Source organism: Raphanus sativus, chromosome 3, assembly GCF_000801105.2.
Source record: "Raphanus sativus cultivar WK10039 chromosome 3, ASM80110v3, whole genome shotgun sequence".
Lineage (NCBI taxonomy): Eukaryota > Viridiplantae > Streptophyta > Magnoliopsida > Brassicales > Brassicaceae > Raphanus > Raphanus sativus.
Genome location: NC_079513.1, coordinates 27,344,924 through 27,369,186, shown reverse-complemented (window position 1 = coordinate 27,369,186; position 24,263 = coordinate 27,344,924). Strand labels below are relative to the sequence as shown.

The window sequence follows — 24,263 nt, the reverse complement described above, 5'->3', positions numbered from 1 at the left end:
CTCTGTTTTTCCATTTAATCATATCCACGCAAGCAACAGGAAAGTGCATGTTCTCTTTGCACTGTAAAAATAACAATTTTGAGTTTATAAACGTCAAACATAATTGCAAAACCAAGAAACAGAGGTAAAATATTATCTTGGGGCAGAAGGAACGAGAACAATCTTCACAAGCTACACCCAAGTATCTATGGTAAGGATTATGGTAAGAATCAAAAAAATCAACAACAAGAGGTTATAATTTCAATAAGCAATAAGGATGTTGAAAAAAAAAAAAAAAATTTACCGGAGTTTTTCCAGTATCAACATTACAAAAAATGTGAAAATCGTCACCTAACACCAAACCGCAGATTGTTAAGAAGTGTATGCAATCGCTGAGGTGAAAGAGAGCGAGATTGTTCGCTAGAGCATCAAGGTCCCTCAAATTGAGGAAGAAGTGAACCGGATTCAAGGACTCCAGATTAATAAAACTTGGGCCTTCTGTTGTTGATTGTTCAATATGTGAATCAGATTTAAAAATCCAGTCTTAAATTTATGAATAGAAATTAAAATGTTACAAATACAATAATGTTATTTGGTTATAACCTGTTTTACAATGCAATATCATAGTTTAAAATAAATTAAAATCTTTTATTTTTTAAGAAAATACAAATAATGCTTGATATATATAACCTATATAGCTTTCAAGTAAAACTCACTTATTGTTTCAACATTCATTATAGTCAATATAAATACATAATTACTATACTTTAATATAAAAGATCTCCAATTACTATAATAGGTGTTATACATCATGTAATAATATTTAAGTTACAATTTAAAACTATTAAGATTTTATTTCAGTTCGATAAAATTATATTTTTTTCTGTTGGAGTATCTATATCATGTACAAATGATTCCACAAAAAAGACTTGAACGTAAGCTTTATATAGTTGGATTCTTGATATTTACTCAATGGACTAAATTCCTCGATATTAGTTTTATTTGGTATTAAATTTCTATGTTAAAGATGATCAAAATATAATTTCTGTGACTTAGATCCACTGCGCTAGCCATGGACTAGCGAGGCATTGAAAGTGAAGCATTTTTTTCTGCATACTCAACGAACTTTTCATATATTTAGAATATTATAGGTAATACGTGATATATATAAGTTCAAATGTATTTGAGTTTACTACATCAAAATGGAAGAGCATATATAAAATACTAAGATAAACAAAATTGGACATATCTCTTGTGTCAACGAGTTAACAAACAACATAATAATAAAAAAGGAAAAAACACCATAAACAAAATAATATATCATTCAAAATAGATACGATATGTAAGGATATTATGAAACCAAAAACATATATATATATATATATATATATATATATATATATATATATGATTCACCATGAAACTTATTGAGATGGAATCCAAAATTGACTTAAGCTCTCAGTGACCTTCAACAAGCAAAATGCTAAAATATACTAGAAATTAAAGTTGTCCATAAAGTTTCCAATGATACGAAGAAGCTGTTTTGTAGCATCGGAAGATGGATTGCTGCTGAAAAAACCATGTTCCTCGTTTTCAAATTCAATGTAGTCTACCCTTTTCCCTTCCATCTTCTTCAATTTATATGCATACTCTTTGGCCCTATCTCTAAGGAGTTCTGAGCCACCGGCGATCACCAACATTGGGTCTATGCTAACTGATTCAAGTGCAGGACTCGTCGGCCCAAAAGGGTTAGCCATGGGATGATCCCTTGTTGCACCTTCTGGTAGTGAAAGTCTCCAAAACCTTCAGCAAGTTAAACTTTAGCCCTTCAGCAAGTGACAAAAAAAAATTTATATTATATATGACATTGACTATACCAAATATTACTATACATATGGCTTTATGACAATAGCCATGAACAAGGCGTGTCAATCATTTCATTGTTCAAACAGAAAAAAAAGAGAAACCATCAATTGGAGAGAAGACTTGAATGATATGTGATCCCAATGACTCCACGTTGATAAACATAAATGAATATGCACATATAAATATGCTAAATATCATATTAAAATGCGAGACCCTGATTGCATTTGGTTTTATCTATGTTGTGTGCAATGATGTTCACGACTCAGGAGAATCATAAGCAGGATTAAACTGAGATAATAAAGGAAACGAGGATAATGCATGACGCACTATCTCCATTCCAGATATACCGACTACTGTTCTCGATATCTGTCTATCGCTTTGTTTTATCAATCACTAATCCATTCAGACTTATACTGTCATTTTCAAGTTACAAGAGTTTATAAAACTACTAGGGTCGGCCCGCCCTACGGGCGGAAAGTTTATAATAAAACTATTTTACATATTTTTATATTAATTTATGAAGTATTTAAAATCATTATAGAAAATGAATTATTATTTATTTTTAGAGACTACAAAATTAGCAAAGCAATAATTCAGACTATATAATAATATATATAATATTATTTTTGTATTTCAGTTTGACATAATAAAATATAAAGTTTAAATAAATAATACTAAATTTATTATAAGAAGATTTAAGTTTTAAAACACTTTTACACAAGCTAAGTCAGAAGATTCTGAAGATTTAAGTTTGTTGATTCCGAAGATTTAAGTTTCATGATAATAAATTAGTTTACCTCCAAGCTAAGTCATTTAAAATAATTGATAAAATAATTAAATCTCAATTTTAATACACTATATATAGTTTAATAATATCATAACTAAAAAATTAATAATTTATAATTTAACAGGAAAATGATATTTTTGAGGGATAGAGAAACGTAAAACATCAGAACCTCTGAACCTCAGCATCCTGAATTATGATAATTGAGTCAACCGTACTCTCCGTCTTAAGCTTTCTGTACGATAAACTTGTCACTCACATTTGGCCAAACGGAAACAGCAGCATGTAGCACATCCCGAAAGAAGAAGAATAGCTTGGTCGAAAAAGACCAAGACTCACACGGCTTCAGATAAAAACCTTTGAAAATGTAAGAATTTTTGATGCTCTTAGCAGAAGACACATCAGACTACATGATGACACAATGTGGTAACTACCATGTAATATGCCAAGCTACCAAACACATCAGACAAATTATAAGAAAATAATGTAAAGAAATATATTTCAACAAATTAGATTAATGTTTTTGAATTATCATTACAGCTCACGACGTTTTTCTAACAATGTAGCACCCATATTTTTGATTTTCAAATTCGTTGGAATTAAAAATAATTTACTTAATATTTTTAACCTTTAAATAGTATTGTATATATAATATATATTTATACAATATCATATCCGAAAATATCTACTTCTTTCTTTCATATTAGTATTGTACTTATGTTTAAATTGTTTTTGACGAAACCATTTAAAGAAAAACATTTTACATTTATTTGAAGAAAATAATTTTAATTTTTTGTCTATAACATGAAAATATTTGTCTTATTTCTTGTTATATTTGTTATATCTATTTATTGTTTCAAATTTATATTTTAGTTATGTATTTATCCTTTGTTGTGGCTTTTTTAGTTATGTATTTATATTGTCTTATTTTGTTTGTTTACTTTAAGTCTGCCTATTAACTACATTCTTCTAAAATTTTCGTTGGTCTTGCTCTTTAAATTATAAATGTTTTATAAATATTGAGATCTAATAATTCTACATGTTTCATCCTTCCAAGTTTAATTTTCATCAAAATATCATAGAAATATTATTTTTATAGTTTTTAATTAAATCTTTTTTAGAACTTGAACCTCATATTTTCTCCGTATGCAAAAAATCTAATGAAACTTTAATAAAATCTAGAGACGATGATGAAGTTAAATTCATGAGTCCTCAAAAATATTTTATTAAGACATCATGCCGTTTCATGACTAATATAAACCATATGTAGCTCTCGTCTAGATAGCATCTTTGAAAAGTCTTGGTTACTTTAATGAAAGCTATGAAACTATAACCAATCTCCATCATCTTCCGCAAACTCATAAAGGAAATAAAAGAGTTTGGCTTAGTCTTCTTCCAGCTTTGCGATCTTCAACTTCAAATTCACATCGTTGTGATTCTAATAATTTTCTGGTGAATTTGATTCAAAGTAGCTGTTCGATGGGTTACGTCGGCCACTCGCGGTGGCTATCGTCCTGACCGGAATCCTAAAAACCATACTGGTTTCTTAATGCGTACAACCGAGCCGGCGGCGATGAGGCCACAATACAATTTCCTTATCTTATTTTTGCTTGCACGATTCTTTGTATATATACATAGATACTGTTACTCATTTGATATAAGACCATAATATGAACCCATTTGCACCACCAATTAATATATACTGGTGAATTTACGAAAGCCAACTATAAGTTGCCATTCAACTTTTCCAATATCATTTTGTACACCAATATTTATTGTTTCCAAAGCTAACTATATATATTAAATGTTACGGGTGTAGCAGTCGGTGAAGATGAATTGAAGAGGATGTCAACTGAAGACTCTGATGTAGTGTATGTTTAGATATGAAGAGGTGACTTGAATGAGCTGCACATATCATAGTGAGTTACAAATAAGTTAGATTTTATGGTGAAGTCTGTATATGCTTAAAGGTCAAAAACAGAAAAATATAGAGAATGTCTTACTGATTCGATATTGGGTCCTTGGCTTGTGATTCAAACGCTTGCCTTCATGTATCTGTAGTAAACATTTTCATTTATGAGAACTTATCAAAAACGTTAAGAGATTTCCAAAAGTAAGAGCTAAGAGACTCACTATTGTCATCTCCGGTAGAGAATATAGTGCTGAAGCTTCTTCACGGAGATCAATTCTGTTTTGGTTCCTGCAGGTCGATAGAAACACTCAGTATCATTGAAGCATAAGACATAAGGAAATATACATTTTACAAAATGAAAAGAACAACAAAACCCAATCGAACAGATCAACCAAGAACTTATAAAACACAAACATAAGAAAGCAAATTAAAAGAAAAAAAAGAAAACAAATTTCTGGTTCAAAAAAGAAAAAGACGACAAAGTTACAAAAAAAAACTTCGAATAATATCAATCTCACATATAAATCTGCTGTGTAGCTGTAGTCAAATTAAATAAATTTTAAATTAAAATTTAAGAAACAGAAAAGAAGAACAGCAGAACCAGAAAAAGTTAGATCTCTCTTCTCGTGATGAACAATAACCCTAAAAATAAAATAAAAGCTTATGATTGAAAAGTTTGATAAACTGGAGCGGATATAAGAAGATGGTTTCAAGAGGAGGAGACATACCTTTTATAAGTGAAGTTTCACCGCCTAGAAGGGAGATAGAAGTATTGAATGAGAAATCATGGATCAAGGGATTTAAGAATGCTATTAATGGCGATGAATCAATTAATCTCGTAACGTATCAGAGGCGATGGATCAGACGAAGCTCGATCCGGAGACTTATGAAAAGAAAAGTTCGATCTAGAGATTCATCAGGAATATACATCTCGAATATCTTCCTAAAACTCCATTGATGATGAACCGAAGATGACAAATTGGGATGGAACATGACGATTAAACCTAAACGTTAGAATGACTCCTATTGGACTGGTCTCTTCATTCACACATTAGGCCCAAAACACAAATATAAGCCTGCATCAATTGCATTCCCGAATTAATGAAACGCGACGTTTATGTTAGTGGGGACACGTGTTGGCTTGAGGATGAATGAATTAGTGACGTGGCATAACAGGAGAGAAGGAACATTTCTTTATATATAAAGATTCTATAGGTACACAAACTTGATAATATATTGATAATTGGTCAGTGGACTTTGTAAAGCTCGACATTTTAAATTTAAAACCTTATTTAACTTTTCAGAAAAACAATAATAATATTGTGAATAACTTGTTTTATGGTTTTTAAGAACCTTACTGTATAGCATGTAATTATAGCGGTTATATGTCATCTTATAGTATTAGCCATTAGGGTTAGTTTTATAGTTGTTATGTTGAATACATAGTTTGCTAACTAATCATTTTTCAGAGATAGCTATCAAATTTGACTGCTCAGAAACAGTGTACTAAAGAAGAGTGATGAGTTTGTATAATCAAAAGGCCTCTGATCCTTATACTGATAACAATTCAAACATGACAATGAACCAGTAGTTTGTGTAGTGTTTACATCTATAGCGGATTATGGATTCAACATTTTTGCTGCTAGTTTTTAAGTTCTAGAGCATTTTCACAAAAACAATGCTGAGTTAGTACCTTGTAGAATCGTGATATGGTAGGGTCTTTAATTGGTTGTCATTATTTTTTGTCAGGTTTCTTTAAAAGAATTAATGCGATTACTTTCCATACAAGATATTTTCTAAGTTGTCGTCCATCTACTGGATGTTTTTTTCAAGATCGAATCGTGTAGCCACTGTGATCGAAGACCCATACATTTGAAAAGCTGTTTTAACGTTGAATGAGTTGATACGAATCAAATAGTGGAGTATTAGTAGATTAAGCACATTGACTAATTTTCTGATGTAATATCTTGACAATTATTGATGGGCTTAAATCATACGTTTAGCAAAATAATCAATAAAAGTATTGTTATATTTCGGACGCTAAAATTGATTAAAGGAGTAAAGAATATATAAAAATGAATATAGCAATATGTTTTGTCTGCTCGTGTGTATGTTTCTAAGCAAAATAAATGTTTACCGGTAGGAGAAGTCGTTTTCTTTAAAAAGTTTGTGTTCTTTGTGTCATAATTAAGAATTGGTACACCGTTGAACTAGTCTGCGAATTTATTATTCAAAAAGGAACTAGTCTGCGACTTCGATATTAGTTATAAACTTATTCTTGGGTTCACCCCCTAGGGTGAACTTTTAGATTCACCAACCAATATGATTGTATCATTTAAGATTCAATATCTTTTAAAACAAGAAACAAAGTATTATCGAATTATATTATACTTTCAAAATAAAAATTATATTAATCACAAAAATAAGACTTTTTAATCTAAAAAATATATTTTCAAAATATATTTTAAAGTTTATACTAATCACAAAAAATGAGACTTTTTACTCTAAAAAATAATTTATTTTCAAAAAAAATAATTTAAGACTTTGGATAAATATTAATTTTTAAATCTTAAAAAATTTCAAAAAAAATAATTTAAGATTTATCCAAAGGTTTCGGATTTATCCAAGGGTTTAGGATTTACCCAAAGGTTTAGGGTTTAGGATTAGGATTTAGGGTATAGTTTTCGGTTGATTGTGTTATAAATATTTTTTTTTAAAAAAAAATCAAAGTTTTAGAATTTATCTAATGGTTTACTAAAATATTTAGAGTTTAACATTTAGAGTTTAGTGTTTTTGTGGTGTTAATTTTTTTTGGAAAAACATATTTTTTTGCAATTAGTATTATTTTTATTTATTTTTACTTATTTTTTATTTTTAAAACGTAATATAATTTTGCAATATTTTGTTTCCTTTTTTAAAAGATGTCAAATTTGAAATAACTAAATCATATTGGTTGGTGAACTTATAGGTTCACCCTAGGGGGTGAACCCAAAAATAACTCTTAGTTATATGCTTATGTTATTCATATATTTTTTTTTTGACAACAATGAAACTAAACTAAATTATTTATATATCAAATTGTCATATTTGTAGTATTAGTTCAACTGATCTTTCCGTTAACCGAAAAATATTTGTATTCTATATTCAGATTAATTATAAGAAGAAAATATTTCTGTATAGATAACATATATTCGACTATGATCACATGCAATTTGAAAGAACTGTCTATGTTTTAGAGAAAAAGAAGTCATGTACTATATATATAGAGTATGTCCAATGCAAGATAATATGAAAATTAAAGTAACTGAGTCTGAAAACGACATCCATCCCTATATAATAATATACATGATCTAGTTAAATAGTTAATAGTTTTTAAAATAGTTAATAGTTAGGTTATAACTTAAGAGTAATGAACTCATGCATGAAAAAAAAAAAAAAAAAGTCATGCATGACAATTCAATGAACTTGTATATATTTTAATCTTTATATGCAGCTTAAATATATTCGTTACGTCTAAAGAAACTTATAAAATATAGTGTTAGCTTACTTGTCAAGCAAATCCAAGCTGAGCAAAGCTTCCGACGGGCCATCCTCGGACTTTGTCCTCTCCACCCCGCCAAAAAACGGTCCCAAAAGAACGTAACCGCGAACCCTAACCGGACTCAACTCGATTGAACCCGAACCGAACCGGAAAGCAAGGTGATGAGCTATGTTCCCACCAGAGGAATCACCATGGACATAAACCCGGTCAAAGTCAACGCTCGGTCCACCTTCAAACCATCGGTCCCCTTCACCGGAAACAGCCTGGTCCCGGAGCCACATAAGCGCTGCCTCCGCATCCTCAAAGGCGGCGGGGAGGCGGTTTTCTGGTGCTAGCCGGTAGTCAGGTGCGACCACAAGGGCGTGGAGGGACGATGCAAGAGTGAGACAGAAGTTGTGAAAATGAGGCCAAGTGCGTGAGCCAAAGCAAAAGCCACCGCCGTGGAAGAAAACCACGACGGGGATGGTGGTGGCAGTACGGTTAGAAGCGGAAGCCGGTTTGTAGAGACGGAGGTGAAGGTTGTTTGGTTTGTGATAGATTGAGTCTTTGAAGAGAACGGTACTTTTGAGGTTAAGGAGTGGGATTTGTTGGATGATAAGGTCAATGCTCTTGGATCTTAAAACGGTGCCGTCGCTTAGGAGTTGGAGCAAGCCCATGCAGTCCTCTGCTACTTGTGGCTGTTCTCCTAGAGACCCCATTTTATTTATTCTTTCTTCTAAGTAATCTTCCTTTTTGATATGTGTATTAGTGTCATGTGCTTGAAATATATAGAAGCACTGGTAGTAACAAAGGGTATTTTTGTAATATCGTATGGAGAGTGAAAGATGATTATCTCAAAATCTTTGAATAGAGGAGCCCACGTTTTTTATTGTTTTGCTTTGCGGCTGATTCGTCACATGTGACCAAGTCATTCCTATAGATTTTTCCTCCTCTTATGACTCGTTGGATATCTATAAGAAAATCTACGATTTTTCTTTGAAAATCGCATATAGTTGATGATAAGAACAAGACGTTATGCTGCACTTTCACTTAACCTTCAAATGATCTTATCCTCCTCCTATTACATAATGGGTTATCTATCATGCACAACGGACAAAAAAAAATTCTGATCAAAACACCAAGTTCAGAGTTCACTCTCTTCTCTTTTCTTAAATATGGACATCTTAAGAAATATTTGAGTGTTTCAAGAAAAACATCTTTAAGAAAACTAGATTCTTAAAAGACTTTGTTTACTAAACAAAAGATTTTGTTCATCTGATATATAAAAGATCATATCAAGATCGGAAACTACTTCAATGTTTTTGTTTCTAGTGGCAAAAGTCTGGTGCTTGACGATACCCAGCACATCACTCTCTTCTTTGGTTTGACAACCACTAAATAACAAATAAACACAAATAAAAGAAAATTGATTGCATCAGCTGTTTTGTAATTAACTGAAAGTTGGAGTTTTACTTTCCAAAGTGAAGGATCATGAGACCCTAAACGATACAGTTAACATCTCTTCCCATATACGTTTTACATTGGTTAGAAACACATTCCTAATAATACTCGTTCTCCTCCTCGAACAACTCGTCAAGAACTGTCAGCTAAATCGAACCCTTTGGAGTTGTTGAACTGGAAACCTATCCATCTGATTTTAGACAAAGCAAACGACAACAATATTACAAATGCAAAAAACTATACAAGCGCCAGTCGAAAAAAAAATATATTCTTAAACCCCAAATCTCTAAAAAATTACAAAGGTTTCGGTATTCTATAAGCTCTGAAAGCCAAACCGTGCTCCCGAATCCAAGCGTCTGGCTTCCATATTCTTTTTGCGAAAGTAAAAATTGCATGATGTGCCAAAAGTCTCACACACTGCATATATTAACACAAAGTATATCGAAGCACGAAAGAAAGAAAGAAAGAAATTAAAAAAAAACACACTAGCAATGCCCAAACCCAAAACCCTATCAGACCAAATTCTCTACAACATCCTACGGTCGGTCATCATCACTCCTCACACTCTCCTCTTTTCTTATTCGATGCCTTTGGTCCAACGTTGCTGCCACAATGTCTTGATGACATTCGTGTTCCCTCTTTACTTCGGCTAGTTGTATATTTTAACCGGCTTCTCATAAGTGTGTCGGTTCTACAAGGGCAATGCATACAAAAGTAATTATCAGAAGAGATGGACTTTGGTTACGCCTTTCTTAAGCAAAAGAATCTGGTTATAAAGAAAATGGTTACCTGGTTTGCAGAATAAGCCCTTTTAGGAGTGGTATCAGTGTGCTCCAACCCCAGGTACTGCTCAAAAGCACCGTAGACATCTCTCCTCTGTTCAATCCCAAAGGAAAAGAAAGGAAAGGAAAGGAAAGATTAGTTAGATCTAAGAGATATTAGCACGAGCTTTTCTAGAAAACTAAAAGAGAAGAAGTAAGAACCTGGAAGCGATTGTAAACAACATCCGAATCCTGCAAGTACTCTGGACGCCCCATTGACATAAACGCAAACTTCCACTGCATTACGAATGCAAATATCAGAACCGTACCAAAATTACAGCTCCGATTCTTTATTTAGCTTTGATCATTACTCAGTCGTGTGCATACCTTGGCAAAGTCCTCATCGGATACATGAAGCTTCTTTTGGATACGGTTCTTGATTTCTTCAAGAGTTTCACCTTCATGGATTACCAAGAAGAAGGGCTCTCCAAAGTTTTGCACTTGCTGAGGAACAAACAAAAACGAACGATACTGATAAGAAACTTTGCCACAACTCGTGTACCAGTTAGGTAACAGAAACTTGATAGCTCACCTGATTTTGTCCAGTCTCCTTAGCAAAGTGGTACACAAGAATCAAGCGATCATTCGGACCAATATTCTTCTCTTCTTCCGGAATCTGGGATTTAAGAAGACCAAAATAAGTCAGCATATCGACGCAATAACTGTCAAATCTCTTTAATTTAATATCTGACGTTGAAAACCAAAAATCTTTGAAGATAGAACTGAAGTAAATAGAAGGCGCAGCCCAGTATCATACCTCCTCAGCTCGCACAGTCCAGTACTGATCGTTTATGTTCTCAATTCTTTCAGTTAAGGGGAAAATCTGCAAGGCATACCAGCACCTTGATTTAGTGTTCGTTATACTTTTGCAGGGTTTAAAGAATTTCATCAGGAGATGTAGTCAGAAACCAATCATAGGATCATGAAATCATCGACTACAATGTAAGAGATAAGAAGCCAATTGTTACCTTGTAGATCTTGTGGTAAAACACCTCAAGTAATCTCAGTTCTGCATCTGGATGAGAAAGCTCCACCTGTATTAGACATAATCTTAAATTAACTTGCATAAACATTAAATTTGTGTTATATGGAGAAACCCATTACATTCAAATCAGTAACAACAAAAAAAAAACATGGAGGTCAGGAATAGAAGCACCCTATAATTCGGATGCCTTCAATTTCAGTGGATTGTCATTTACAGTAGTTCACGTAGTGATATATAGGCAAGCCAGAGATCAATCAAAAGAAAGAAAACACATACTAGAAACTAAGCCAGCCATTTTACCGAGAAATTTAAAGGGAAGCGACTCACCTTTGTTTTAAGTTCATCAATAACATCCCCGACTGTGCTTAGTTTAGGTAGTCTGATATTGTGGATTACCACCTGTAAAATGATGGTTAAAAGGCTTGAAAATTATTCCAATATACAAAAGAAAAGACTATGAATCAGTGTACACATACTTCTTCCTTCGTGGCATGATAGAAAGCAACTTTTAAGGTTTTAAGACCTTGCAATTCTGGAAGAGGGATGTCCAGAACTTCATAATACAAGATATCAGATGTCTGAAAAAAGAAAAATTAATAATAAGCAAAAATGCATCTTTAGTAAGAATAAATAATAAAATCCAGTGAACTTAACGTCAGTTACCTGATTGTAGTGAACTAACATATCAGACAAACGGTCTACTCCACGGTATTTGATAGGCTGAGGCTTGGGTTGCTGGGAATAGCAATTGTGGGATGTAAGCCTAAGTTTGGAGGGATCGTCAAGACCAAGCTTCTGGGCCACTCTTTCCACGACATCATCATAACTGTGCAACTTCGACCTAACAAATAAAAAATTATGATTTCCTCACCGAGATCAGCTGTAACAAATGCGTCAACAAAGATACTTACAACTCCAGAACAAATTCATCTTCTTTAGGCTTTTCCAGAGCACGAAATCGGACCAGCTACAAAAACCACAAAAGTTAATCGCCAATCCAATCATGCTAGTTAGAAACAAAGAAAATCTTTAAAAATTTTGCTAGGAAGACACAAATGCTCAGAATAAGGAATACTAGCAAACCAGCGCAATAGAAAGAATTAGTGGCATTACAGCACACGTTGGTCTGATTTGAACTCTACCAAGCTTGACTTAACGAATAGTCAAATCATACCTGCCGGTTCTGGACATATTCAAGAAACAAAGGCACAGCTGGATAGCGGCATTCAATCTCCTTCTTTACAAGATGTTTCTGAAAGCAAATGATATCTCCATCTTCGATCTGAAAGCAAGAAACTGAATGTCACAAAGGAGGTACGAGGCTGGAAACTTTCGATAGATAAGAGTGAAACATTACTTGACACAATCTGAATGAAGTTTTCTTATCCAGGTGTTCGCACATGACACCAGGCTCGAATTTGATTTCCTGAAAACAAGTCCCAAAACAGTTAGTCAAATAGAATAATAAATAACCATAAGCATGATACACAGAAGGTTAAGAGGCACCAGCAGCAGCAAACCTCAAAAAGTTCTAAATCTTCGTCAGGAGCAAAACCAGCCATTTCATTCAATTTTCCAGTTATATCCATAGGCTTGCTGGAACTTTTCACCATGAGTCTGCCAACATACCTAGTAGCACAAGAAAAAATTTCACATAGGAAACTGAGGTACAGTGAAAAAAAAAACCAAAAAGAAGAAAGACAGAACGGTTGGAACTTTTCTGATCACAAAGTAAATAGGAAGAAAGACCTCGTTTTTGAAAGTATAATCGTTACTAATGTCCTGGTAGGCCACTTCACTTAGAAGTCAGAGGAAATAACGATGTGGAAAACAAATATTACCTTAACTCTGGCTTCTCGGGGTCATAAAGCTTAAAGAATAGAAGAATATCTTCTTTCGATTTTTCTGGAGGGGGAACAGGACGTTCATCCTAATTTATTCAAGAATACGTTAAAAAAAGAATTAGCTTATCTTCCCTGTTTAACAATAGTAAAGGCTTCAAATTTAGATTCTGCAACCAAGGAGTTCTTACCAGCAGCTCTACTTCCAAAAACAGTTTAAGTTCTGCAGTGTTTGCCTTGTTAGATGCTTCTCTTATTTGTCCAACCTTCAAAACCAATTTACCAAATCAAGCACATTCGTACACGATGCACATAAATTTATTTGCATAGGACTCTTGCCAAATTCCTACGTTATAAAAAATAAAGATTCCAGCATGCAACAAGTCAATTCAATTCATTTCAAAGCAATAAACAAAGAAACTTGTGGTAATAAATTCTGAAAATCAGATACTTAGATGCAAAGATTATAACATAGAAATAGAAAACTAGCGGATGATCAGATTCTAGAATAGATGGACTATTACTTTGCTATAAACTCAAATGTCAAGAAAAAAAGAGACGCAAAGTACATGCATAAATAGCATTGAGAAGGATAAAATTACCGGTTGTAATTCCTCCTGCGGAGTAAGTGGACGATTGGGACGATAAGTATGATTTTGTCGCTTTGCCCAAATCCAGAACCTCTGTAACTGAACAGGTATACCAAATTCTTTGGCCACCTCCTCCTAGATATGCATAAGTTTGGTGGTCAAAAATAGCAAATGTTTAAATTACAAGTACACAAAGAACTATTTAGCTAGCCGTAGTATGGAAATTCTCATGAAATCCAGATAAATTGTTCTAGTCTTCAAGGTAAAATCAAGTCACCAGAAAGACCGTTTTCACACAACCTATTTCTTCAGTAGTTGTCATATATTTCTTTTTAAAAATATAAGAAATTTGGGCAAGTACCTTAAATTGTTGAAATGGCGTCTGTTTCTGGATCCGGAAACTTCTAACTTTGTCATGATCAACAAGATCAAAATATATATCCTTCCCAATTTGTTCCCTGAGGTCTTGATCTCTTGCAACCTTTCATGTTAACAAATATTTTATTAGTAACAGTAATGTCAAAACTACACTCTTAAATGGGAAAAACAAACCTTAATTATTGTAAAAAGGTGAGCTTGTGCCTTGTACTTTCTTTTATCTTCCTTTTCTTCTTGTTCTTTCTTCAGCCTCACCTGTCAAAATGTAATGAACTGGTCAGGCTAAATTAAGACGCACATTACTGGAGAAATGCCTGAAAATAATTTACCCTTAAATGTTCAGCAATGTCTTTCTCATCAACGTTGCAGATTATTTTATCTTTGTCACTTTCCCGGATATATACAAGCATGTATGCATTCGAATACTTTGTAAATTTGAAAGGAGGATTATTGAAACCAGGATTAGTCTGTGGTAGCTGAAAAGAAACCCAAAAATTTATGTCAGGCAAGCGGAATTAGGCAATGCCTTTTTTCAAACACAGAAATTGTAGCAAGAAAATGCAAACCTCTTCTTCACCACCATATTGCTCGTCCAATGCCCTTTTCAAATCTTCCTTGGTTACTCGTTCATCATCAAATTTATACCTGGAAAGTAGAAGGCTAGAAGTTTAAATTTGTTTATGAGAAGAAGAAGTAAAATTCTAAGAGGAATGCACAGAAAAAGTATGTTATAATGGTTTCTGAACCCAGCATCAGAAGAGATGTGTGATATTGGTCTTGCACAATGTGACATACATCAAAGGCAGTTCCATTTTTTAGATTACCGGGTTGATAATTATAATAACAGATTTCTTCATGTACTAAACCTATGCACCACTTATTTAAAAGCACTACTCTCGAGTTTATAACAGATAAGCAAAAAAAAAGAAAAAACCTCAAGTTATGATACTCTAGTTTCTATATTATCCAGATATTTTGCTTATTCAACCTATTCTCATGGTAATCAAATATCTCTTTCAAGTGACAGCTCGTAGGAACGGTGAAGTAATGTACTAGTAGACTACGACAGCAGCATAAGACTACTAAAATACTTTTCAGATTCAACTATTTTCTACCTAATATGAAACTTGCTCGAGCACAAAAGACCATGGATGTTGGTTTCAAGAATAGAAAGATGTATACCACTGATCTGAGAGCGTGGGCCTTATAAAAGCGTAATAGTGCCCACCATGTACTCCTCCACTATGAACTAAGACACTGCAGACAAATAAGAGGTAGCAGGTCAAAAGGAAATGTCACAGCAACGAAACAAAAATGAAAACCTTTTCTTATGTCTTTTACACTCGTAAGATGTTAATTCATTGTTAATGTGCAGGATAAATATAAGTTAAATAAAGCAGACTCCTTGAGAAGACCAGACAGATAATCAAATAAAAACTAAATCGTGCAACAAAATACCATTATAATCAAAGCTGCATTTTGTGGAGAATATAATCTGTGAATGCAAGGACCTGCAGAGTCTACTACAACTGAATCAAAAGATGTAATAAATACCTGTGAAGTGTGTAAAGGTTGCGGACGCTCCTGTCAGCATCAGGGGATAAATACTTTCCATCCTCTCTATCAAGATCCAGTTGGAGAGGAAACTCATACCGGTCATTTATCTATCAATAAAAGCTACATCAGCATTCAAAATCGCGGCACCACCAAACGAGAAAGTACAGTTCCTGGTCATAACCACATGCTAACTTCCTAGGCACATGCGACTTCAAATACTAACCTTCACCATGGTGTCCCTCATAAAGTCATATTCAAACCTCTTGAGCTGGAGCTGAAGAACCGGTGGAAAGTCGATGAAAAGAACACCTTTTTTTGCATCCTGAAACATTAGACATGGGGTTCATCCAGAATAAGAATAAGACTAGATAGGGCCTACATTTGTAATAACAACAGAAAGGTCGGTGATAATTAACTACGCTTAGAAGGTGGTAGTTAAAAAGTTTCATAAAATCTCATCGTTTCTCTCTAAAACTCCCACATTAGGAAGTATCGACACCTTTTAATATGCGGGGCATTCAAGAAAAGAAAAAAGTTGCTAGGTACCCTACCATCCCCAGAAAGTAAATTGGAAAGAATGAGGCAACCAACCTGTAAACCATGTCCTTCTGCATGATATTTGTTGTCTCCTTCAAGGCGTTCAACTTCAACATATTTGTCGAAAGAAGCATAAACATCTTTGCAGCCTTTAACATCCAACTGAAGATCTGCCATAAGATAAGAACATGAAGAATTGACAAAAACGTTGATGCAATAGAATAAGACAACAGAGTGCAATGGTATAAGACTATACCATAAAATGATTCTTTCCGTGTAGATTTGTAATCTACATTTATGCACTCTATATAATTCATATGGTGACCCTCGAATAGCTGTTGTATTGTTCCCTCCACAACAGTTCCCTATAGAGAAGAGAAAAAAAAACTCAAAACAAAAACACCATCTGAGAAGAAAATCATGGTCTAACAGCAAAAAAAAATAGAATTACCTTCATTTTGTCCTCAAGTTTTTCGCATAGAACTCGATTGAGTTCTTGGACATCATGTTGCATGAACGAATCATATGTATCCCAACCAAACGACTTTGTCAGCTCTTTCGTCGCAACACTAGTATCGTTATACTGGAGCTTGTAAAACAAACTTTGGAGAGCCAAAGGTATACTTGCTGTGGGCGCATCGTTCTCAGTTGTTGGCATATGGTATACAGCCTGTAACCCACATAAAAGATTCAATTGCTTGGTTTGAATTCAGCGAGAACCAATAGGATTTAACAAACTGAAAAAAAAATATACAAGAATATATTTAACCTTTCTGAAGTAAGGTATGTGGTATAGTGTCTGTAGGAGAGAATTCATGTAACAAGTTGCACCTTGGTTCTTGAGACCAACAAAACCAGTCTCTTTCTTGGAGTCGTATGACCAGTAATCAAGAACCTTACGTACAATGACTTCAGCTTCAACGTAAACAGTATCATTCGCTAAATATCCTCTACCAGGATCATAAAGTTCGCTGAGAGGCATGAATGATGTAAATCCCCAATCGCTTTCTCTTGCATTGAATTGATGTTGCGTCTCTGCACCACAAATAGAAATCATAATGTCAGTGGAATTTATAATACCGAAGGTCACATACACAGTTAAATTAGGAGAATACCAAGTTCGCCAGAAACCAGATAAAATATTACAGCCAGATACAAAAGTAGAAAAGGGTGCATAGCATGAATATTAAAGTTTCCTCTCAACGTTCAGGCAAAGCTTAAGATAGCTCAGCATTCGAACTTTCGCACATAATAATAACTTCCCTGTGCATAGGCATTATACGCTAGTGCATGCACTCTGGTTCGAGAGTTCACATAAACATCATTAATAAACTACATGTACCTTTTCGAATGGTATATCTGGTGTGGATTTGATTGACAACAGCCAGACTGAACTGCGCATATCGGCTCCAACCGTACGGCAAACTCGCAGCATCAGCAACATCCAAGTACATGGACAGATGGTCCACATTGTTTCCTTTCGGGAAAATTAATATGCGCCTGCACAAGCAAAATCCACATGGTGTCAAGTGTCAACATCCAATCGATCAACATGCATACTGGACAAACAACGGCAACAAGAAATGCCTATTACCATTTGTAACCTCCAACAACAAATACATCAGAGTAAAGCTTCCTGGTGTTTTGCCTAGAGAAGTTTGGGATAGTCCACGTGAACTTCAGAGTGGGAGGTTCCTCAGCTGGCTGATTCTCCACAGTACTCACAGCAGTCTCAGCTTCCGAAACTACAAATGCATCAAAAGAAAAAGTAAGAAAAAAAAATCACAAAACCCTAAAAAAAAAATTCAAAACCATTTCAATCCGTCCCGCTAGTAACTACAAAACCTCAATCTCATCCCTTCCACTCTACTCCATCACAAGATCAAACTGAATCAATCTCACCTTCCATGGGCTGAGCAGGACCGTCGACAACATCAGAATGCGGCACGAGCATCTCCTCATCCTCTTGCTGCTGCCAAACATAAACAAAACACCATCAGTAAGACTACTAACCCCCAAAAAAACCTAATCTCGCACTACGGTGATCAAAACAAACAGCGAAAAAATAGAAACTAACTCCAATCACTAAACTAGCACACCAGAGAACAGCATCCTGCAACGATGATTCAACCGCTTCGAATTCAAATCTAATCTAGCAAACCCTAACGGATCAACTAAACAAAACAATCAGAAGCAGATTATACAGAACGAGCCACGACGGGAACATCAAATTAACGGAGAGAGAGTGATGAATCGGAGATTACATCAACGGGAGGCGGAGTCATCATAGTCATTGGCCTGAGATAGATTTGACGGTGAGATCGAGAGAACGAACGAACGAACAGAGAAAAATCAAAGTGACTTAGAGAGATGAGATATACAATCGGCTCAATTTCTTTTTGTTACTCTCTTTCTCGGCTTCGAAGTAATTATTATTATGACAATTTCGATAATTTACGGGGGTGTTATTGTAATTTTGTTATAGCTCCGTACTTAGATTTATTTTGTTCTCCGAGGTTGGGTCGTTTCTAACGAGACAGACCAGTGGTAAAGCGACACGTATACGACTTAGGACGCTGCTGCTGTCATACAAGATGCTCGACGTGGCTGCTTCGAAGGTTAATCTCCTATTTTGGTCTTTATATTTTGCTTTTAATAAAGGTTAATCTTTTCCTTTGTCTCTTTGCTCAAAATTTTCCTAAAAATATTTATGTCGATTTAATATGTTTTTTTATATAACCTAAATAAACTAACTGGGATAATAGAGCTGTGAAATACCACAAGACACAACTATTTACATTTTGATATTTTTTATAGAAAACGGTAAAATTAGGAAATATATTGACCATTTGATTTTTTAAAAAATCAATAGCAGAATTAGACTGATATCGTTTGTCAATTTTCCTTTTACCCATATCAAATTTTCAATTCTAATCTCTTCTCGAAATTGGGCTTTGATAAAACTGGGTTTTTAGAGAATAATGCCAGTCTAAGAGCATGTCTAACAGTACTGGTCTTTCATCACCCAGGCAGAGAAGCCCAAGTATCAAAGACCATGGGCAATTACAAAGGTTGTATTATGAAACTTTGATCGATGCCAAAAAAAAAAAAAAAGAAACTTTGACTATGAGATTTTTTCTGTCATGCACTGCTGATTTATAAAGTTTTTGTACTTTGTTAGAACTTTCCTCTTGTTAATATATATATGTATACTTGTTAAAACTTTCTTTGAAAATGCAATGGCTTTTGAAGACATGAAGTACAATAATGATATATTTATAAAAGGTTTGGTATGAGGCTTTTATTTGAGAGATCAGAAAATTGAAATCATCTTCCTCTAGAACTGTATTAGGAATTGCTTAAGTCTCATTTGCAATTTAATTTAATTTAATTTATGGGTTATCTGCTTCCTTTTTATATTAAAAGTCTGTTCTCCTATCTTCTCTACATATAACATCAAACTTGGAGATAAGATTAGGTTAACCTTGCGTCATCATCAATCACCTGATTTTTCCAAGTTATCTGCTTCTATGTCTCATTTTTGAGATGACCCCCGAACAATATATTAAAAGAAGATTCTAAGCTGGGAACTAAATCATCTCAATGGACGAAAATATTAGACTTACCGGATAAATCGACGTGGACAAGTCACCTATCCTTGCTTCCCTTTTACTTTCATCTTCACCTGACCAAACTTTGAATTTCAACATAATTTTGATAAATCAGGGGTTCAACTTTATCAGTGAAGAAAAGTTATTAAATTGATTTTTATAATCTTCATATCTTGGATCACTTGTTGCATTGATCAATGATCAGTTACACTAGCTGAAGTAGATTGTGTACGTAGTAAGAACTTCAAGTTCTTTAAAGTAGAGTAAAACAATATTAAAATATTGATAGTCCTTTTTATGAAGAATTTAGTTCCTAATAATTTTCTTGGTTGACTTGGTGTCCAGTAAAAAGAAAGCTTAGTAAAATTTGGAACTTGAGATATTGATGAATTTAACTAAGCAGCCAAGTGCATCATGAATAGTTATAAACTTCTTTATCCAAGACTTATTGACTAGTTGGAAATTCCAGTTGATTTCATGTGAGACTTTCTTACAAGTTAATGTGGATCCTACGTTAACTTAAATCTTGATGTCTAACATTAAGGATATAACAGTGGTAATTAGACTTTTGAGCTTCAGCTTTTTTGAGTCTTCCATGTGGGGTTGGAAAACCATACTCAAATATCCTAAGAAAAGAAGAAAAATAAATAATAACAGCAGAGTTACAAAAAAAAATAATAACAGCAGAGTAGTACTCAGAACAATTAAAAGTAAAACTCGAAAGAAGTTATAGGAAGAAGGAAAGGTGGTGACGACTTATGCCAATATAACTTTTCTATAAAGAGAGAGAAAGAAATAACAATAATTAACAAACAATGAAAAAGAAAGGTGAACCAGACGCACTAAGTCTATAAGCTGCTTGAGCACAGAGAGAGGAAGGAAGAACCAAAAAGGAACAAAAAAAACAAAAGAGAGAAAATGCAGAGATTAGCTCCATTGATGGAAGAACCGATGGATCAAGAAGAACAAGAACAAGAAAGAGGAGGAAGATCAATGAGAACGAAATCATGGAAGAAATGGATAAAGACACAACTGCAGTCTATGATCATTCACAAAAAACCAGATGCAAAGGTTCTTCTCAGTGTTCTTGGATGCCCTCTCTTCCCTGTCCCTTCTCTCTCCAAAATGTCTCTCCAGCAGGTAACTATTATACGGCGTATGTATGTGATATCTTCATACTGTATGTACTTTTATTGAAAACTATTTCAACTAACTAAAAACATATTTTGGTGGTGACATTAAATAGGATCAGTTTATGAGGCTTTTGTATATATTTTCTCATTGTATCTAAAGTATCTTTGGTATTAAATAGATAGACTTGCTTTTAATCTGGTGAGAACTATTAATTTGACAAGTTTGCATCCATTACTTGACGACAGTTACACCTATAAATGGTTTTTGGTATATTTCTCAGTTGAAGTAACGTTAGTTTCTCTTCTCTTTCTTTTCGAATTTTGAAATCATGACATATGCAAAAATTTATATTCAAAAGGATATTTGCAGGTATTTGTTAATAATTCAGATGATCTTGCCATATTTTTCATTTCCACCTTTTACATAACAGAATAAATGATATAATATAAGATTTACTGGGTTAATTAAATTTATTTTAAAGTATATAGAAGTCTTGTGTTTGATTTTTCAGTGTCCTCTTTGGTAAATTACTAAGAATATATATTTCTAGGTGGGTTCCTGTGAAAAGCGAGTCTCCATGACTCCACTGTTTATTCTATAGATTTTTCACGATACATGATTACATGTGTGAGATATGCTAGAATCTGTGGACAATAAGGTCACAGGTCAGTGTCACATACCAAGAATAAGAATTAGTCAATGCAAGACTCGATCACGAGATCCATACATAATTACAGGAGACACAATTATTCCATTACAATAAACTTATGGTTTTCAGATCTGAATGATAATTCTTATTACTATTTTGTATATTCAGTAAAATTACATGATTTGTACTAGAAAGAGAAAAAAATAAACTGCTAATTGCATATTAAAATTTATTAGACCCAAATTTGATTGAGAGTACATATCATAGTTTCAATTGTTTATGATTCAAATCACTACTGTTTTAGAAAAAAAAATATTACCCTTTTCGTAGTTTAATAGATTATAATATGGTCTCCAACATATTGATAGAGAAAACAAATGGGTCAGATCCATGCTAAGATATGCATGAAATCATACTAATCCATATAGTTATTATGATCACTATAGGTATCATCGTCAGCACAGTACATAATACAGCATTTCGCCGCAGCAACGGGATGCAAGAAACTCGAGAGAGGAATCAAAAACACTTTCGTAACTGGAAAAATTACGATGACTATGATGAATGACCTCAGTGGCTCAGCCACAGTTAATGCTTCGCCTGTGTCTCATAAGGGATGCTTCGTCATGTGGCAAATGCTACCGGAAAAGTGGCTCATCGAGCTGGTTGGTGGCGGTCACAAGATTTCAGCCGGAAGTGATGGAGAAATTGCTTGGCGTTATACACCCTGGCTCGGTGATCATGCTGCTAAAGGCGCTATACGGCCTTTACGACGTACTCTACAAGTAAGTATATATTTTCGTCCTTATCAAAAAGTATATATTTTCATTAATTTTTATTTTTATCAATATTTTATTTATTTAATATATTCATAAAATATTTTTCATAAACTTATATGTTTTGTGAGACTAGAGAGAAATACACAGTTTCATAAACATTTGAAGAATTAACTTATGTTAGTGTAATTATAAATACCAGAATAAGCTTTGTTAATTCTTTAATTAATTATGATCTGACTAGAGATTATGCAACTAATCTTCATATAGTTAATAAAATTTTCCAAGATTTGAAGTATAACAAATACATCTAGTGAAAGCTGAAAAACGTAGTTGTATATTGATTTAATTTGCTTTATGCAAAAAAGAAGAAGTGTGTGTTGGATCTGACATTCTACTTTGGGAGATGCTTTCTTAGCTTTCTATTGAGATGAATATGTTTGCCTTAATCACGTGCTACTAATTGACTTTATCATGCGCTTAAAAAATGGAATGAAAGGTCGGAACTTGGGAGAGAGATTCAAAGTTTATATATAGTTAATCCAAACTTTATACAATTATCAGATTTTAGGGACAAAACATTATGTGTTAGTGGTCCCCTGTTTATGGTACATACATCACTGTTAACAATAATTCTTTGCATCATAATTGAAAACTAAACATCTCTATTGGTTTTTATAATAATATCGACACTAAAAATAAAGAGGGTTTATGTTTGCTCTCATTCATGTGTATTGTCCCTCTATTTTGTAGTTTTCTGTTTTGTTGTTTGGTTGTGGTCCAGTTCGGTTTGTAAGGACAACATCATTATAAATCTGGTTTTGAAAGAAATAATCAAACTAACATGAATATTTACCACTAAGAATATAGAGATACTTTGTTCCAAAAAAAAAATAAAAAATATAGAGATATTATGTGGATTCTTGAAGATGATACTGTATTCCTATAATGGAGATTGTCTATCTGAATACACCATCAGGGGTTGGATCCTCTAACAATATCATCAGTATTTTCATCGGCACAATTTGTTGGAGAGAAAGAAATCAACGGAAAGGATTGCTTCGTTCTCAAGTTGTCAACCGACCAAACTGATTTAACACGACGCAGCGACTCTACAGCCGAGATGATCAAACATGTCGCCTTCGGTTACTTCAGCCAGAAAAGCGGCCTTCTACTTTGCCTCGAAGATTCTTCCTTAACTAGGTACTTCAAAGCCATTCATGCAAAACCACTAGATGACTAGTATATTATAGATAAACAAGATTTGATTTTGTTGTGTAGGATTCAGACACCAGGAAGTCTACCGACATACTGGGAGACCTCAATGTCGTCATGGATGGAGGATTACCGAGCGATCGAAGGTAGTGAAGTGGTGATTGCACACTCAGGTAGAACGGATGTGTTGATATCAAGATTTGGAGAGAATCTCAAGGGAGGAATCTCTGTGACTCGCATGGAGGAGAGATGGACCATAGATGATGTTGCATTCGACGTGCCTGGCCTCTCCATAGATTGTTTTATTCCTCCTAAGGAGATGAAGATGGATTTTCACCACGAAGGCGGTCCAAATACGTTTCCAGAGTTATTAGATGAGAGGCAAAAATTGTAAAATAAAAAAAAACGTCACAAGAATTAGTATAGAAAATTGTATAAGGGTGATTTTAATATCAAAACGCTTATGGTCAAAACGTTTATGGTCAGGTGCTCTGTCTGCTAACTATCTTGACATACTACAACCACCTGCTTTATCTTCTGAGATGATTTCAAAGGTGAGTTGTTGAGGATGAAAATAATATACAAATAATAGATTTTTGCAAACTTGGGAATCATTCAAAAAGACTACATCTCGTGTAAAATATCTA

General features: G+C 33.9%; 3 protein-coding genes and 1 long non-coding RNA gene across 5 annotated transcripts; 1 reads left to right on the top strand and 3 right to left on the bottom strand.

The window, feature by feature from the left end:
- Positions 1 to 1,371: 1,371 nt before the first annotated feature.
- Positions 1,372 to 8,836, bottom strand: LOC108846631 (probable carboxylesterase 15). Its single transcript, XM_018619843.2, is given in 3 exon segments — positions 1,372 to 1,782; positions 8,089 to 8,804; positions 8,807 to 8,836. Coding segments are annotated over 3 exon segments (1,056 nt in total). The 3' UTR covers positions 1,372 to 1,472.
- Positions 4,340 to 5,579, bottom strand: LOC130509703 (uncharacterized). Its single transcript, XR_008943689.1, has 4 exons — positions 5,270 to 5,579; positions 4,763 to 4,829; positions 4,633 to 4,684; positions 4,340 to 4,534 (listed from the first exon to the last, which is right to left on the bottom strand). It is a non-coding gene; the product is annotated as an uncharacterized LOC130509703 (long non-coding RNA).
- A 938-nt stretch (positions 8,837 to 9,774) lies between the features above and the next one.
- LOC108847625 (ubiquitin C-terminal hydrolase 12) lies at positions 9,775 to 18,647 on the bottom strand. 2 transcript variants are annotated; one of them, XM_018620915.2, is made up of 32 exons: positions 18,496 to 18,647; positions 18,134 to 18,203; positions 17,826 to 17,976; positions 17,574 to 17,731; positions 17,001 to 17,266; positions 16,683 to 16,901; positions 16,488 to 16,596; positions 16,286 to 16,401; positions 15,918 to 16,016; positions 15,692 to 15,801; positions 15,320 to 15,394; positions 14,704 to 14,782; positions 14,467 to 14,613; positions 14,312 to 14,392; positions 14,121 to 14,240; positions 13,772 to 13,894; positions 13,361 to 13,435; positions 13,170 to 13,258; positions 12,849 to 12,957; positions 12,686 to 12,754; positions 12,503 to 12,610; positions 12,240 to 12,295; positions 11,992 to 12,169; positions 11,805 to 11,906; positions 11,656 to 11,727; positions 11,312 to 11,377; positions 11,101 to 11,166; positions 10,876 to 10,959; positions 10,671 to 10,787; positions 10,506 to 10,580; positions 10,312 to 10,398; positions 9,775 to 10,213 (listed from the first exon to the last, which is right to left on the bottom strand). In XM_018620915.2, exons 1-32 carry the CDS (start codon positions 18,523 to 18,525, stop codon positions 10,172 to 10,174), a joined length of 3,348 nt encoding a protein of 1,115 aa, XP_018476417.2. In that variant the 5' UTR covers positions 18,526 to 18,647; the 3' UTR covers positions 9,775 to 10,171. The 2 variants fall into 2 exon arrangements, with proteins under 2 accessions (XP_018476417.2, XP_018476418.2); XM_018620916.2 differs by having other exon boundaries at positions 18,134 to 18,200; positions 18,496 to 18,634.
- Positions 18,648 to 20,618: 1,971 nt separating this feature from the next.
- Positions 20,619 to 24,101, top strand: LOC108844083 (uncharacterized). The gene is made up of 4 exons (XM_018617285.2): positions 20,619 to 20,982; positions 22,072 to 22,410; positions 23,381 to 23,604; positions 23,683 to 24,101. The coding sequence occupies exons 1-4, from the start codon at positions 20,761 to 20,763 to the stop codon at positions 24,008 to 24,010; spliced, it is 1,113 nt and encodes a 370-aa protein (XP_018472787.2). The 5' UTR covers positions 20,619 to 20,760; the 3' UTR covers positions 24,011 to 24,101.
- Positions 24,102 to 24,263: the final 162 nt, after the last annotated feature.

Coding starts and splice junctions, on each gene's coding strand:
- LOC108844083 (XM_018617285.2), top strand. CDS start 20,761: ATGCAGAGATTAGCTCCATTGATGGAAGAACCGATGGATCAAGAAGAA. Junction 20,983..22,071: donor CCAAAATGTCTCTCCAGCAG/GTAACTATTATA, acceptor TGATCACTATAG/GTATCATCGTCAGCACAGTA. Junction 23,605..23,682: donor GAAGATTCTTCCTTAACTAG/GTACTTCAAAGC, acceptor TTTGTTGTGTAG/GATTCAGACACCAGGAAGTC.
- LOC108847625 (XM_018620915.2), bottom strand. CDS start 18,525: ATGACTATGATGACTCCGCCTCCCGTTGAT. Junction 17,977..18,133: donor TCCTGCTCAGCCCATGGAAG/GTGAGATTGATT, acceptor ATGCATTTGTAG/TTTCGGAAGCTGAGACTGCT. Junction 10,399..10,505: donor TTGTTTACAATCGCTTCCAG/GTTCTTACTTCT, acceptor GGGATTGAACAG/AGGAGAGATGTCTACGGTGC.